Below are 17,101 nucleotides of genomic sequence, written 5' to 3' on the forward strand. Positions count from 1 at the left end.
AATTAGATCACTGCATGGTATAGAGCAGTGTTCACCAACCACCGTGGCCTGTAACAAAAAAACACCTTCCTCTGCAGCAGTCTTCTTTCTTTACTTAATTTACACATTAATGCTCTGCTCTATTGCTGTCACGCGTGATGTCATCCCATCTTGTCTCCTGACAATGGAGCCATGCACTAATGTGGAAGAAAAGTAAAGAAAGAGAAGACTGCTGCAGGGGAACAAGGAAGGTGAGTATTAGATTTGGAAGGAGATTGTGGGGGCAGCTAAAGGAAAGGGGGGGGGGGAGGAAGGGGGGTATGCTGCAGGATAGGGAGCAATATAAGGGTACATTCACACGCGGTATGCCCGCCGTGCGCTGGAGGTGAGGAGGAGGTAACCCCTCCTCCCTCCATAGGAAATAGCGGCACACGGCCGCACATCCGCCGAACGATGGAGCTTGCTCTATCTTTTTGCGGTGTGCGGCCCGGATCGGTGCCACACCTGTGTGGCACCAGATCCCCGCTGTGCCGCTATTGCCATCTATGGGGACGTACGTGTGGCCCCGCAGGCGGCAGTGTGAATGAGCCCTAAGTGGGGGAGGGGCACTTCTTCATGTAATGGAACATTATAAGCTGGAGACACATGGAGTTATGGTGGAGCATGCTAACATACATTCATTTTTGGCTATGTAACTGACACCAGACTGCACCCCCCCACCCACTGGTACCTGGAGAAAATGTCCCTGTTAATGCCGGTCCCTGGGCAAAAATAGGTTGGGGACCACTGGTATAGAGGCTGCCAGAGCTGACTCAGATCGATGTAGGAATTCCTTGTTGGCTCACTGTCTGTTCTAATTGTAACATCATTATTTATTTATTTATTTATTTATTTATTTATTTTTTTTTTCCAGGAAACCATCTTTATCGATATTCTAAAATCTTAGAAGCCCACCTTGGAGTTCCAAAACCTCGACCATTGCCAGCCTGTCCTCATCTTTCTTGGGCCAAACCATTGCCCCTTAATGAAACTGCTCCCAGGTGGGTAATCCATGGCTGTATTTGTTTTGTACTGATTTTGTACAAAGCTGTCCAGCGTATTCATGAGGGGGCGGAGTTGCAGCAGTCACTGCCGGCATATGGAGCGAGCAGGGCGTTCCGGGGAAGAGGCAGCACCTCGGACCGCCCCCTCATGAATACAACGGACCACTTTGCGAGCGGTCCGATGATTACACTGTACCCCACCACAGTGTTAAATAGCGTTACCAGGGGTTTCCGGTAACGCTATTCTTCTAACACTGCGGCGTTTGTTCAAGCCGACATTTGGGTGACAGGTCCTCTTTAAAGTACAACTGTAAAGTATAAAAACTTTGCCTACCTCTGCACTAAGCTAAAATAAGCAAATCTCTAATTTGTACTTATTAGCTATCAGCAGCCAACAGTTAGCTAACTGTTACCTTGTCCCCCTGGCTGTCGTCGGCTGGTTTCCATGGTAATCCATATTTAGACGGTGGAGAGGAGGGTAGGTGGATGTTGTTGGGAGAGGTTACTTGCAGATGTGCACACTCCTGATCAGTAGCTGCTGGCTGCAGGAGCATGTTAGTCCCTGCAGCATGTTAAAAAAAAACAAAAAACCTCTAGGACCTGGAGTGATGTCATAAACTCGTGACTGATTACATGGTTCATGTTATCCAATTACATACCAGGAATGGTTTGTAGCAGAGCCGTTTGTGTTTGAAAGTTTGAATATAGTATATAGTGCATGCGTGAAAGTTTGAACGCACAAATGAAGCCAGAGCTCATGCTCCCCATCAGTTCTAATGAATGACATCAGATCCTGCACACACAGCACAGTATATAGTCGGTGACACCAGAGACCACGTTAACATATATACAAGCGCCTATGACGCTTGCAGAGGCAGTTTTACACTTTTTTTTTTTTTTTTAAACTCTTGGGCATATAAATCCACAAGAGTTTTCCCCTCTTTTCCCCTAATCCTAGCCACATAGCTGCAGCGGCTTCCTCTATCCCGTATCAGGGGTAGTAGGTCATGAGACCAGAGCATCAACGTTGTTCGCTATGTTCCTGTCACTAGATCTTGGTCGGGATAGGGGAGCATACAGTGTTTTGCGTTAGCTGTAGTCTGGTGTTTAGCGGTGTTAGTCAGTCTGGTGTTGAGGGCGTCAGCAACGGCAGCCACAGTGTGTTCACAGGAAGGGGAAGGGGTATGGTTTTCTAGATCTTTGCTCAATGTCACTCTATAGAAAGCTTCTCTATTACTTAAAGTGGACAGAAATCTGACACTGTCACACAGGGTCGCAGTTAGTTATTTTGGGGTAGGATTTAAGACATCCTCTTTTAGTGTGTGTTGGCTGTGTGTTTCTAATTAATGAGCATGCGTGTACATCATAAGAAATAATTGAGACACATTTGCTGATTTAAATCTCACTCATGCTATCATTGCCGTGGCAAAATTTCCACTGCGTGCCCTTTATTTAGTTTCACAAAACTATATAGAAATTAGGAAGAAGCAGAAGGGGGCGGAGAATTCCCAGCTCATGTAGTCTCTTGATTGGAGAACTTCCCTGCTGTTGCTTACTGACGTCATGTTGACATTCTTTAGCTTTGATTGGTTATAATCACGATACCGGCGCCATCTTATAATGAAGTCTCTGTTACAATGCTTTTAGGAAAATAGATCAAATCCTGTCATTTCTACTTGTTTTATCGGCTAGGTTTCCCGTAACTCCCCCCCCCCCCCCCTCCTCTAAATCCTGGAATTTCTTCTCTACTCCTAGTCTATAAGGACCTACACATCTGCCCATATGTGCTTTGTTCTCCTCTTCACCAGTTGGATGACAGCAGACCCCTCTTGGGTGTGCCCCCATTTAGTGGACTTGCACATATGGGAATCAAATCTCTCCATACTCTGGGGGGCTGTTTGATATGTTTCAGGGGTGGTTAATCTCAGAGGGATATCTTCATTATGCAAATTTAGGTAACTTGAGTAAGGGGTCTTTGGCTTGTCCAACTCCTGATGCACATGATGCTTGGTGGACTTGATGAGGGGGACCACATAACACGCAATAAATGACAAGAGCAAAATCACAATCCCCAATATCAGCCCCACTTAAAGGAAACCCTTCCAATCCCCCAACCACAAAGTGAAGGATATAGTGTCCACTTCTCTTGAGTTCCCTGGACACTCATTCAATCTCTTTAAATGCATGGGTAATGGATCCATAGGGGGACGTACATGTAACAAGCCCCTCCCACCATCTTACAGACTCCTCCCTTCTCAGCAAGGGTCATTTCCAAAGCCATGCGGTTCTGGGAAGCATCTTGGATATACTTCACAAATCTCTGTTGATTACAATAAACAGTTAACCCAATCAACATCTTTGCTCATAGCTATCTGGGGAATAATGTAGACCTGCCGATATCTGATTGTGGGCCTTGTACTGATCTGGAACCCCCCTTGGTGCTCCTACTGTATCTATATAAACATTGTCATCTAGGTGCTTCTTTCTCAGACCTTCAGAATCCTTTGGGATTCTCTACCTTTTCTTTGTGTCTGTTCAAACTTATCCCTGGGGATCACGAGGAAGGAATACACAAACTTTATCACAGTACACTCACCTTCCCAGCCTCTAGGCCTGACCTGACTCTCCTATCCCCACAAATCCAGTACACATCAGACACAGCTAATACAGGGTTACCTGCTGTCAATGTTAAAGAAGGTCATTGTCTTGTTGCACCATCCGTAGCTAAAGTCTCCTACCCTGGGGCATACTGGTCAGCCCTATAGATACAGTGATAGTCATGGTTGGGGTGTCCCTGAGCATACAGTCATTCTTCTTGCTAGCTGGTCTAAGTAAGTTTGCAATAGAAAGCGTGGAAGCATGCTGGCTTCCCTCTAGCTTCACAGACGTGGCACTGGTCAGCAGGACTTGGAAAGGACCGTCGTGGCAAGGCTCCAGACTCTCTCACTACGTGGTGGTAAAGAGACACACGCCAGTCTCCAGGCTATTCATCCTGAGGTCTCTGTCTGGACCTGAAAAAGGAATCAGAAACACTTTTGTGTACCTTTTCCAAGGCCTGGGTCAACTGTGTGGCATGTTCCACCTTGTTTCCTGCCATCAGCTATAGGGTCTGTGGGAAGTAGAGGCCTAGTCTCGGTGCACAGCAAAAAGTACTTCAAAAGGGGACAATCCCGTCTTTCTGTTGAAGGTGGTCCTGACTGAATAGAGGGCAGTAGGAAAGCACTCGCGCCATGATTTCCCTGTTTCTTCCATGGCCTCCCTGATCTCTAACTTACAGCTTACCCCTACCATTCTAAATGGTAGGTTTCCTTTAAGTACCGAACACCAGCTCAGGATGAGCTGGTGCCGGTACTTTCGTTAGTGTTATAAACCGCGGTATTAAACTTTAGAGCAGAAGAGGCTTCGGCGCTGCGCGCCTACATAGGAAACAGCGGAGATGTTGCGCGCGCACGGTCTAGCGCAGCGCCAAAGCCTCTTCTGCTCTAAAATTTAAAAAGTGTTAAAACCGCGATACCGCGGTTTATAACACTAACGAAAGTAAGTACCGGCACCAGCTCACCCTGAGCTGGTGCTCCGTACTTACAGCTTACCCCTGCCATTCTAACTGGTAGGTTTCCTTTAAGAGTGCTGTTTAAAGTATCTCAAACCCACGACTAACTTGGGAAGGGCAAAGGGTGTGCAGGGCCTGATCTACACCTAGGAGGGACAAGGTTTCAGGTCTTTACCTGTCCAGTGGAGTGGGCTCTGTGACCGGACTTTTTTGTAGCTGGATAAAATCCATCTGCACTCTTTGGAAGGGATACAGCAGCTTGGGTGTCGCCTTCTGTGGGGTCTTTACCACCTTACCCAGGTTGTGGTGGGCACAGACTATACAGGCTTTCACTAGTCTAGTGACGGGGGTAGTAATGCCCGGGTTGGACCACTGGCGGTTTATGAGCACTAGCATGGCCATTTTGGATGTGTGTGTGTGTGTGTGTGTGTGTCCGTGGGCTACTTGACTTACTGTCGGGTGCAGGGCTCTGGGCAGACACACCCTCTCTCCTAGAATCCAGGTCCCATCGGCATCTGGGCTCCAGCTTTCCTCCACACTTCCTTCTCTTCTGATGACTCTTAGGCCAACAGGGACTGGAACACCTGTGGATCATACTTTTGAAACTCAGAACTCACCGCTGAGACTAGAGGACAGTTTCTGGGTTCCATCTGTGCAGCTGCCTTCGTCACCCTATCAGCCACATACTTGCCCTTGGCTTGTGGAGTTAACAAATTGTGTGTGCTTTTACTTTTAATATCCCTAACTCTTTTGGGAGTAAGAGAGCATACATGAGCTCTTTAACCAGTGTGCATGCTTAAAGGGGGTGGGTCCCTGCAGAGGTGAGGAAATCTCTAGCCTTCCATATGGGTTCATGGTCGTGTTTAGACCCCTACACCTTGAATATAGATGTTTGCCCTTTTACCTTCCACTACTGTAGTGCTTCCCTGAGTGCTGTCACTTCACCTCCTGTGCAGACCTGTGTGTAGGGAGAGGTTCTGCTTTTACTACCTCATGTGCGCCACTGACCACTGCATATCTAGTTTAGAACAGTCTTATCACCTTGTCAATGTGACAGGGCATCAGGAGTGCAGACTGGAGTCTGAGCTGTCTGGCCTTTGCTCAGAAGCTTGGGCTGTACTTGGGTGAGGACACTGTGCAAGGCATGTGGGGTTTACACAGTAACTGAGCGATCTAGGGTCTACTCGCTGGCCTTGCTGAGCAGATTGCTGGCTGCATCTACTGACACATGAGGGGCTCCCCTCACGACTGAGTCTAACCGGGCCAAATAGTTGGCCACTCTGGAGGCCACCACGTTCCTGGGCTAGGACACCTGTGGCGTGGCCTAGATACTCAGTGTAAAATAAAATAAAAGTTTGATCCAGTGGGATGGGCCTAGGGCCCGGGCAGACAGGATTTGCCAGCTTAAGGCTATGGAATGCATCAATTGCCTCTTGACTATTTGCAAATGGAGAAGAGGCAATGCAGCCACTGAAGGATGGTCGGGCGTGTCTTCTTCTCTAACCACCAGATACAGGGGTGTAGTCTGCATTCCAGACGCCATCTTTCCCTCCTGAGGAAAACATAATAAAATCTTTTTTTTTTCTCATTCCCTCCATATCAAAAACTTTGACATGTCCCTTATCACCTGTCTCTTTCTTCAATGGGCACTCTGAAGGATTCCTGTCACTCTGTCCTGGTCCGTCCGTCAAAGCCAGAGTCTCTAAGTGTCTGTTTGCAAATCTGATCAAGTTTTCTCACTTGTACATTCATCAGATCCTCTGACACATCCCAAAACCTTCTACTTTTCTACTTTCTACCAGCCCTTCTGTTCCATTATATCAACTTGGACTTTTCCATCAGTCCTACTTATCTCAACAACCTTCTGTCTACTTACATAAAGCCAATCTTCTGTCTGTGCATTTTTCCCTTCCCTGCACTGAACTATCGCTAGCGCACCAGTAGCTCTCTCCAGGAGGACGTTCTCTCTCTTCAGAGACCGCAGCATAATTTATCCCGAGACCCTTACCGGTGCAGCTGCTCACCGATCACCGGTTACAGAGACTTGGCTCACTGCGTGTCAGGTAGGTTTATCAGAAGGTCCCGCTTAATGATCTCTCCTGTCCGAATTCCTTGTCAATTTCCCTGACAAAATCCCAGACGCTTATCCCGTGTCTGCTTATTTCAAAACCCCAGACACTTGTCCTGTGTCTGCTTTTCCCTGCGGTCTCTTTCTCTCCTTTCTTCTCAGTATCTTGTGTGACCTTGGAACGTCCTCCCCCTCCCTTTCTGTTCTGGCGCAGCAAAGCGCTTACACACAGCAGCCAATTTCACACAGAGATGTCTAACAATTCAGACCCTGCGCAGGACACCTGGTGGCTATACATATTTACCCTCCAATCCCAGCTGTTTACAGCCACAGTATCACCATTCCCCCGAGTCACAGGCAAGTAACAGGTTAGCATATGTAAACTGAAACTTAAAGTGATTGATCAGTCCCGGTCGGGAAGCGGTGAACCCGAGGCTGGAACAAGGGGGCGTCCTGGTTCTGCTAACGGAGATCTCAGCAGTGCCTCCAACTGATAGGGTAGAATATAAGATATCCTCTTTTAGTGTGTGTTGGCTGTTTCTAATAAATAAGCATGCAATGATGCAAGATTTGCTAATGCTGTTGCCCAGGGCAAAAATCAGCACTGCACAGGTTTATTTGGTGTCACAAAACTATATAGAAAAATAGGGAATAAAAGCAGAAGGGGAGGAGAGTTCATGAAGTCTCTTGATTGGAGAACTTCCCTGCTGTCGCGCATTGACGTCAGGTACGCATTCCTTATTTTCAAAACGTTTCTGTCTCGGCACCATCTTGAGTTCATTGTTTCTATTACAGTATATTTTAGGAAAACCAGTAGTGCCTTGGGCAATGTTCCATGCAGCTGCATGTGTTAAAGGACTGGGATGGAAACCAGGCCAGTTTAGACCAGAAGGATCCAATCCCTCAGGAAGGGTTAGATTCCTTAGTTTGGTGGTCAAAAGAAGACAACCCCCAAGTGGGGAAATTGTGGAAGGAGGAAAGACCTCTGCCGATAGTGACGGACACAAGTGCCTGGGGATGTGGAGCTCATATGCGGGAGCTTCTGTACCAGGGTGCATGGAACAAGGAGGTTCAGAGAATGTCCTCGAATTACAGGGAGCTGAGAGTCATCCTGGAAGCAGAGAATTCTTACCAGTTGTCCAAGGAACAACTTGACGGCAGTGGCCTTCATAAATGGTCAGGTGGGAACCAAAAGTGGACCTCTGATGGACCTGACATATCAGATTTTCCAACTTGCAGAGATCAATTTGACTTCGCTCTCAGCAGTGCACATAAGAGGAAATGAAAATCTGAAGGCAGACTTTTTAAGTCGTCGCCTCCTGTGTCAAGGGGAATGGTCCTTTCACAAGGATACGGGAGGCCAGAAATAGAGCTGTTTGCCCCCAAGAGGAACCGGCAGGTCAAAGAGTTCTGCTCGCTAGACCTTAAATACCATCCAACGAGCCTCAATGCCTTCTCAATAGAAAGGAACTTTAGCCTCTTAAGCTTTTCCTCCTCTGTCAATCTTGCCAAGAGTTCTGAGGAAGATGAGATGAGACGAGACCAGGCCAGAGTCATGCTGATAGCCCCTTTTGGCCCAGGAGGGAATGGTTCTCTATACTCTTTCGGTGTCTGATCCTCCCAGAGAGGAAAGATTTTCTCTCTCATGGTCCAGTGTTCCACCCGCAGATAATGAATCTCCTCAAACTGTTAGTGAACACTCAGAAGTCAGACCTAGTTCCAAGCAAACTGAAAAAATGCCTAGGTGTCATTCTGAAAAGCAATGCTCCTTTTTACCCCCAGAAAAAATGGAGTAGATTAATTCTTGAAATAAAATGTACTAGGGTCTCTTTCAGGTTTGGGAGAAATCCTGCAGGGCCAATGGGACCAGAGTAGCAGGGTCATATCATCGAATTTCAGAGAATCGAAAGCTGTTTGGAAAGCGCTCTTAGTCTACGGCCCTAAAGAATCGGCACATCCGGATAATGTTGGGCAACAGGATAGTTGTGGCATACCTTCAGCTTCGGGGGGGCACAAGGTCTCAGGACCTGAGCCGCTTTTCAAAAAAGGTCCTGCCACCTAGTCTAACACCCTGACCTTGGAGCTCCAGGAGAGTTGTCCTTCGAAAAGAAGATTCTCCAGGCGGTGATTCCTCCCTAATTAATAACTGGTAATTGGGTTTCTGTAAGTCCACCATGACCGCTCCCCGATTATTCCCTGCTCTGCTTCTTCTTATATTCTTATGGCGGTATAAAATTTGCCAGCTGTTCCTGGTGTCATTTGGTAGGCACTGGAGTTGGGTTGCTAGGGAGGGAAATTTAAGCTCTTTCGACTTCCTGTATAGGAGCAACCTCCCAGGTAGGGCTGTCATGAGGGATTTATGGAAACTGAAATACCAGTTTTGTCTTCTCATTTTTGGCATGGTTTTAACAGTTTTTTTAATTTTTTTTTTTTATGGTGTTACTTGCCCTGCTTCAATAATTGAGTGGGGATTGTGTAATGACTTTGTCATTTTATGTATTAATTGGGATTTGGGGCATTTTTTCTTTTTAAGACGGTGTAATAAGACTGGGTGGGGGAGCATCGTGCGAGAGGGTCGCCCAGGAGGCAATTTAAATGCCGTGGTTGTGCTGACCATAGGATTTTGTTACAGTTGACACCCCATATTTTATTATGCCAGCTCAGCTCTGATTACAAGCAGCGCTGGCATCGGCACTGTGTCTAATATATTGGACACTGAGTGTTAAAACCCAGTGCTCTGTGTCCGCCTAGTGTCACGGGAGTGTGATCTGCGGGTTGCAACAGCAATAGAGTGGGAAAAGTCACAGCCATTGAAGTGGACCTCCTTTGGCCACATCGCAAACTGGTAACCTCTGTTAAATAGCAGAATGGGTTGATGAATTCTGTACAACTCCAGGCACATCAACATCCTAGCGCATGGCATCGGATGAAACCGTCACTGAGGTCTGTTGATTAACGCTCAGTGTCAGATTTATCGCTGAACTGATGCAGGTTCACCTAGTCTTGGGGGTGGGGGTGCCAATTGTCCTCAAGCAGTGCCTGTAAGAACCTGTCTGTGATGAGATATTAATATCTGTGTCGATCTATGCATGTGCCTATTGCAAAAATGCTATAAAAAGTGTTTATTTCTATGCCAGAATGATACTGCTGCAAAATACGTGTCCCACAAAAAACAAGCCATCAACTAGCTCCAATGTTAAAAATCAATAAATAAAACAGAATATGGGAAAAAATCATTTAAGTATGGTATCTCCGTTATTGTATCAACCTACAAAATGAAGATGAGGGGGGAGATTTATTATGCAGGCTCTTTTGATTATTTTGCAATAGTTATAAATCTGAAATAATACCAAAGTAAAGTAATATAATTGCAACAACACATACACCAGCACGGGAGTGGAGTGACTTTGAGACTTTTTTTTTTTGGAATTATTTTTAATAATTGCAGATCCCAAGTCTGGCTTTGCACTAGCAGCTTGCTCTAGGTCTGGCGGCAGACCCCCTGGCCCCCAGTGCTCAATGGGCCCTGTCAATTTTATTTTTGTGCGAGTTCGGTTCGCCCAATATACTGTTAAAGATATTTTCTAGGACCTCTTTTACTCCTTCCTGGCCTTTCGGTTCAGGGACCCCCCGGACCCTAATGTTACGGCGTCTGCCACGATTGTCCAGGTCCTCGATATGACGGTTCATGTCTCGCATGGAGCTGGTTTGGTCTGCTACTGAATCCCGCAACTGGGCTGCATAGGATCTGGTGTCATCGTGGGCCTGTTCCAGGCCTTCCATTCTGTCCACCAGGGACCGCAGGTCTTCCCTGCCAGAGTTCAGCTCGGTCCGGAATGTATCTTCTTCCACTAAGGCCGTAAAATCATCTTTAGTAGGTAGACTCCAAAGCAGACTTTGTATTGCAGCAAACCGGGGAGGATGAGGCTTCCGATAGCATTGGGCTACTGGGAGAGCCTCATGGGCCACTGTTGGGACCTCTCTTGCTTGCCGCTGAGGTAATGAGGCGCGGGGGGCTATCAGTGGCCGCTGATGGTGGCTCCCCTGCACTATGGAGGAGTATGTGCCTCTGGGGGAGGCTGCTGTATTTCCCCTCTGAATGTGCTGTGAGCTCTGTGCTCTTGGTGGCCTAGCTCAGTGCTCACTGTGGGGACGTCATTACCACTGTAGCATGATCAGGGTCCTGCTCTAATGGCGCCTGGGGGGGGGGAGCACTCTGTGTGTCGGCGGGCTGACACTAATGGCGCCGGGGGAGCTTATGACTCTTACCGGATCATCCCGGTGGCGACTGGCGGTATCTGTGTCCGGTGACCGGGCCCCTGAACAGTGCTCCGCTGCTGTTCCCATGCTGCGTGCGCCCTGTCCCTGCTTCTGGTGCTTTGGCACCACAGAGCTCCGTGTCTGAGGTGGAGAGACACGTGAGCGCGTCTGTGCCTTCGTGGCCGTTTGAGAGAGGAGGAAGCGCTCCATGTCGGGAAGGTCGGGTAAGGCTGCTGTGGATGGCTTCAGACACCTTTCCTTCTTCTTTTGATGGGTCTGGGACGGGGTATTCTGCGCTTATGTAGCTTTGGGTGGGTACCGGGAGCTGGAGCTCTCACTCAGACGTCCATCTTCCTGAGGTGCCAGGACAGGCCCCCCATCCCAAGAATTTTAATTTAGATTTATTGGAATAAAACTGATTTTTATTTTTTCATGTAACGTTAGACTGCTTCCAAATCAAAGGCCTTTTAAAAAATTATGAAAACCTCAAGCTGAGATATGGGAAAGCTTAGTTTTACCACCCAAATTGGTTATCAGTCTCAAGCAGATAATTAAAAAAAAAAAAAAGTTATATAACCTTGTAATCAGGCATGTGTCACATTATAAAAAAGAGGCTAAGCCTTAAGGAACAAACAGGCTGCATTCGTGTGGTCAGACCAGCATAAAAGAGCCTGTGGGTGTTGCTGTGTGCGCAGTTATATGTAGTCAATACAGAGCTGCCCTACACTTTGAATTGTGCAGAGACAAGCCCATACTACTTGAATAACTTCATTAATCCGGTCATTGCTCCTCTGCATGAAAAACAGGCCTAATTTCTTTTTAATGGATGACCGTGTCAGGACAGGGCTGGTTCATCAAATGGAGTACCTGTTCTTTTTCCTGACTTGAATCCCAGAGGCTCAATTGATCCCATAGGTAGTGTTATAAATGTCTATTCCTGAACCTCCATAATAATAATAGTTCTTTTATATAGCGCCTACAGATTACGCAGCACTGCACAATGAATGGCAAATCGATTCTTGTCCCCATGGGGCTCACAATCTAAACAATTTACCAGTATGTTTTGAAGTGTGGGAGGAAACCGGAATACCCGTAGGAAACCCATGCAAACGTGGAGAGAACATACAAACTTTTTGCAAGTGTTGACCTGAGATTAGAACCCAGCATTTCCAAATCCCCAAAGGGGGCACGCATACTTGACCCTTTTAAATGTGGGCTCTGGATGGATCGGGTAAATATACAGCAATTAAATTTTCAAAAACTCGCCCGGCTTGCGACCACAAAACACTATTTAGTCAACCAGGGCATTGGTAAGAATTTCAAAAGTGTTTTTAATATACACTGTTCTTAAAACAGCATATCTAATAAAAGTTAGACTGTATCCACACCCTTGATTCTCAGGGACACAGGGCCTCTGGCCTTGAGATTGTATAGGCTTGTAAGTGCGGAGGGTTTGATCAGTTCCCCCCTATAATGAATACTTGTGTATGACACGCAACAATTGCCCTGTTGATGCCAGTTCAGGCGAAACATGTTGGGTGGGCTTGGCTGATCGGTTCATTTTAAAGTGCAGTAGACAGAATTCCACATCTTATGATAAATATTAGGGACAATGAGAAAGTTAGTTATTCTCTAGGGGCTCTTAGCACATTGTTTGTGGATACAGTCTGTGTTTTTAATACACTGTTGACTGTTCTTAAACAACATATCTAATAAAGGTTACTTTTTAAATACTTACAAATGCCCTGGTGGACTAAATAGGGTTTAGTGGTCGCAAGCCGGGCGACTTTTTGAAAATTTGGATTAGAACCCAGGACTCCAGCGCTGCAAGGGAGAAGTGCTACCCATTCAATAAGAGTGGTATGCCATTCCTCAGCAGATAATCGGCTTATGAACTGAGATTATAAATTTTTTTTTTTTTTTTTTTTTTTTGGGTCTAGGTAAACCCACCACTGTTTCAGCTTTTGTTTCACGATGTTGTTTGCCTTCACTTCAATGGCATGACGTAACTACATTTTTAATAGATTTAAGCCGAAAGACTAATATCCCTAACCTGGTTTAATCTCTTTTTTTTTTTTTTTTTTCCCCCTCCAGTAACTTGTGGAAACATCAGAAGCTGCTCTCAATAGATCTGGATAAAGTGGCCCTTCCCAACATCCATCAAAATCGTCCTCAAGTGAGACCTTTATCCCCTGGTGAAAGTGGAGCATGGGATATACCTGGAGGTGAGTGTAGTATATTCTAAATTTAGATGCATTCCCTTGCCACAAATGCACATGTATATCCAAAGCAAATGTGAGTTTCCGCACTTCAGGTTGTACAGTTATGTTGGGTGAACATGTAATCAGAAGCTTTGCAGGCTCCTGTGATCCAAGCAGGCAGACTACGCTAACCATAGCCATAGACAGTGGCCTGACATCAGCATCCGTTGCAGCTTTTTAACCATTCGTATGTTGATGGCACTGTTGAAATGGTAAGAAGAGGGACACTTAACCACCTGCACCTCCACAATGGGGGTCACCACTTGCCAGTTTTTTTCATGGCAGCTGGGAACTATTGCAGGGCTAAAAGAGGACCTGTCACCAGATTCTGACCACCCTGACTAACAATGCCTGCTGATAAAGGGTTAGAAGTCCTCGCCATATCACCTAAAATTAGCTGCCAGTGGGGCACTGTACCTTAATTACAGGCGTTTTTCTGATATGCAAATTAGCTTTTCGGACTCATGTTTGTGACTCTTCTCTCTCCCAGGCTGGCAGTGAACCATGCCCCATTATTGTGATTGACAGCTTTGTGTCTCTTCAAATCACTGCTCTGCCCCCTTGTACATGGGGACAGCTTACTAATATTCAACTACAGACATATAAAGCTCTGTGTACAGATGTTTTTACACAGTGCCTTGTTGCATTCATGACATGTGACCAGTGACGCAGGTCTTTTAGCCTTCTAATAATAGAAAACTGTACCCCATATATGTGATTACATGAAATCACAGCAGCCTCCATGGAGGATGAAGAGGAGTAGAAGTCCTTGCTGTGACTTCATGTGGTCAGATACATGCAGTTTGCATACAGTTTGCTATTATTGTGTTTTGAAACTTAGTGCAAATGCATCAGGCAAACTACATGTGTGTAGTATGCATGTTTTTTGCCTTTTTAACCTTTAATAAATAAATAATACACATTCATACTTAAACACTTATGTATTTGACACCAGTTTTGATTGTTTTGAAACCTAATGCATCAAAATGCAAACACGTGTGAATGCAGTCTCAATAATATATCGGGGCAGATTGTCTAGTCCTACTCTGCACTTTTTATAAAGTCTTATTGTGCACCAGATTCATATAAGTGTTTAATGCTGGATGAGAAATCTGGTGCAGTATAAAACTGTTTAGTCGTAACCTCGCATTAGTTGGCTTACTTTACGACGGAAAGTTGGGACAAAATTTTTTGGTTAGGAGTATTTTTGGCGGACAATCCCTTTAAGAAATTTATATATACGTTTAATATAATTTATATATATAAATATATTATATTATTATTTAATATATAAATTTATATATACATTTGCAGGATGAGGGGTGATGTTTTTAATTTTCTTACAAATGATTTGCTCTTTCTCCTCTTACAGGCATTATGCCGGGACGCTATAACCAGGATGTAGGGCAAACCATTCCAGTCTTTGCGTTTCTTGGTGCAATGGTAGTATTGGCTTTTTTTGTAGTACAGATCAACAAGGCCAAGAGCAAGCCAAAAAGACGGAAACCTCGAGTGAAACGACCTCAGATTATTCAGCAGTTTCAGCAACCAAAAACTCCATCTGTTTGAGCTATGGCTTCAATGACTGCTATATAAGCTCTGAAAACAACTTTTAACTATAAGGTTCTTTCTGACCAAACTGGACACTGGTAGAATTTGCTTTTCTTATATATTTATTATGTAAAATAAATCCCTTATTAAGGGGCTTCTCACTTCCAAAAAGGGACATTGGGGCAAATGCAATACCATATGAGGACTTGTGCTCAGCACAAACCTAACCCAGATATCATTTTAAAAAGGATGTTTACCCCAGAGCAGTGACTTTTATTTTTATAAATATTTAGTTTTTTTGTAATTTTCAACATGCCGTCATTGCTGATGGAATTTGTTTTAAATAAATAAGCAACTTGTAATAAAGCACTATGTACTGTCCACTACCTTTCTAGAATTGGCAACTACTAGGAGCTGTGTGCTGAAGATATTGTAGGAGGATCGAAAGAGGATACTGGGCATGGAGTAGCCACGCCGTGTAGCTTCAGCTCCAGCTACTCTACGCCCAGGTAGCCTCTTTCACAAATTTGAGGACATATTCAAAGATTTACAATCTTATCGGGTACTGAAGGATTAGCCCTAAAAAGGGCTCCAATTTCATTTATTAGAGGAACCTCCCACCGGATCTAACTCTTAACAAGTAGATCCAAGATGGGAGGTTTCCAAAGAACGTAGACAGTTCATAGCTTAAGGCTCAGCCCCAATTTTTGTATTCTGACATGCGTCTCTTTGTATGGTTATAACTTGTGAACATTACTTAGCGATTTTGAGATCCCCCCCCCCCCCCCCCCTCATATGTACTTCATTTTAGTAGTACATTTTGGCTCATATTTTTTTTTTTCTTTTGAGTTTATCTACCAAAAAAAGAAAAGAAAATTTATGATTTTTTTTAAAAACTTGCCACTTTCAAAATTCTAAATCAGGCAGATTTACCACCTAAATAAATTGCTGAATAAGATTTCCCATATTTTGTTGTCACGCGGCTTACAAATCGAATATCGGTTTTCCCTATTTTCAGAATTGACTATTTTGGGGATAATTACGGTTTTGAATGAAATTTTTAAACATTTAACATTTAAAAACCCCCTATGTATAAACAGATTTTCAAATCTGCACCCCTCAATCTTCCTAAAAGACGTTTCTCATAGTTTAACACCTTCAAATCTTCATGGTAATTTAGTCAAAATGGAGGTGAAATTTAGAATAGTTAAACTTTGTTGGTTATACGTTCATTTAGTCCTAAAATTTAGCCCATTTCCAAAAGAGAAAACCCATCTTACAATTTTGTTATGCAATTTCTCCTGAGTACAGAGACTCCTTTACTTGTTTTATGGGCGCAGAAGGCAAGTAGCGCTCTGCAGCTCTACAGTTTCCGAATTGCCTCCCTTATGTAGGCTATAAAATTTTAGCTTTTTCGGTTTTTTTGCGGGATGAGATGCTTTTTTCAGTGTTTGCATTTTGGGATTGGTATCCCCTATTGTTGAAAATTCAGGAACTTTTTTTCAGGGCAGGAGTAGAAAAGCATCAATTCTTTAATGGATTTTGTACTTTTTTGTGTGTTCACCGTGTAGCCAAATAATCATGTTATCTTTATTCTGATGTATACTGATAATACTGATGTATTGCAGGATATTAGCTGTGTCTGCCTATGGGCGTGTGCGTCACAGACTCCATCTTGCAGGCACTGCAAGCAGACAGCCCAGCAACCTCAGATCCTCATTAATATGGTTCTACTCCATCATTGGAACACTTCAGATGTGCTTAATTAAACTGATTGGACTTAAATAGGCAGGTGTGTGCCTTCCCTATTCAATACCTCACAGACCTAATGAGCTTTTGACTAGTGCGCTCTCCCATGTGCTCTGACTAAGTACCTGCCAAGGAGCTCAGACACAGAATTGTCCTCACTATAGTCGTCGACCAGTCAGGATTTTATGGAAGAGTGTGCCAACAGAAGCCTCTCCTGTGCAAGACATATGAAAGCCATCAGCCTCCCAGACTATGAGAAATATTATTCTTTGGTCTGATGAGATTGAACTTTTTGTTAATTCTATGAAGTATGTGTGGATAGAACCAGGCACTGCTCATCACCGGCCAAATACAATCCCAACAGTGAAATGTGGTGGCAGCATCATGCTATGAGGGTGTTTTTTTTTTTTTGTTTTTTTTTTTTTTGCAGCTGTCAAGATGGCTGCAGAGTGGGGGTTTCCAGTTTGAGCGATAGTATGTGAGGTCGTGTGCAGCTCAGCTCCTCACAGCCAGGGGCGCACGCAGCAACAATAGGACTGGACAATTGATCCCCTGCAACCCCACGTGCAACAGACAAGCACCTGCTGATTGCTGAAGAGCATATGGAAAGCGACACGAGAATCTCCACAGGAGCCAGCAC

General features: G+C 44.8%; 1 protein-coding gene across 4 annotated transcripts in view; it reads left to right on the plus strand.

The window, feature by feature from the left end:
- The window catches only part of MBTPS1 (membrane bound transcription factor peptidase, site 1), a 99,386-nt gene extending 84,288 nt beyond the window's left edge, over positions 1 to 15,098 (plus strand). For all 4 annotated transcript variants that reach the window (XM_072117728.1, XM_072117730.1, XM_072117729.1 and 1 more), the window contains 3 exons: positions 893 to 1,019; positions 12,995 to 13,125; positions 14,534 to 15,098. In XM_072117728.1, coding sequence (XP_071973829.1) covers positions 893 to 1,019; positions 12,995 to 13,125; positions 14,534 to 14,730 — 455 coding nt within the window. In that variant the 3' untranslated portion in view covers positions 14,731 to 15,098. The remainder of the gene's footprint in view (positions 1 to 892; positions 1,020 to 12,994; positions 13,126 to 14,533) is intronic.
- The last annotated feature ends 2,003 nt before the right edge of the window (positions 15,099 to 17,101 follow it).

This window comes from Engystomops pustulosus, chromosome 7, assembly GCF_040894005.1.
Source record: "Engystomops pustulosus chromosome 7, aEngPut4.maternal, whole genome shotgun sequence".
In the NCBI taxonomy this organism is placed as follows: Eukaryota; Metazoa; Chordata; class Amphibia; order Anura; family Leptodactylidae; genus Engystomops; species Engystomops pustulosus.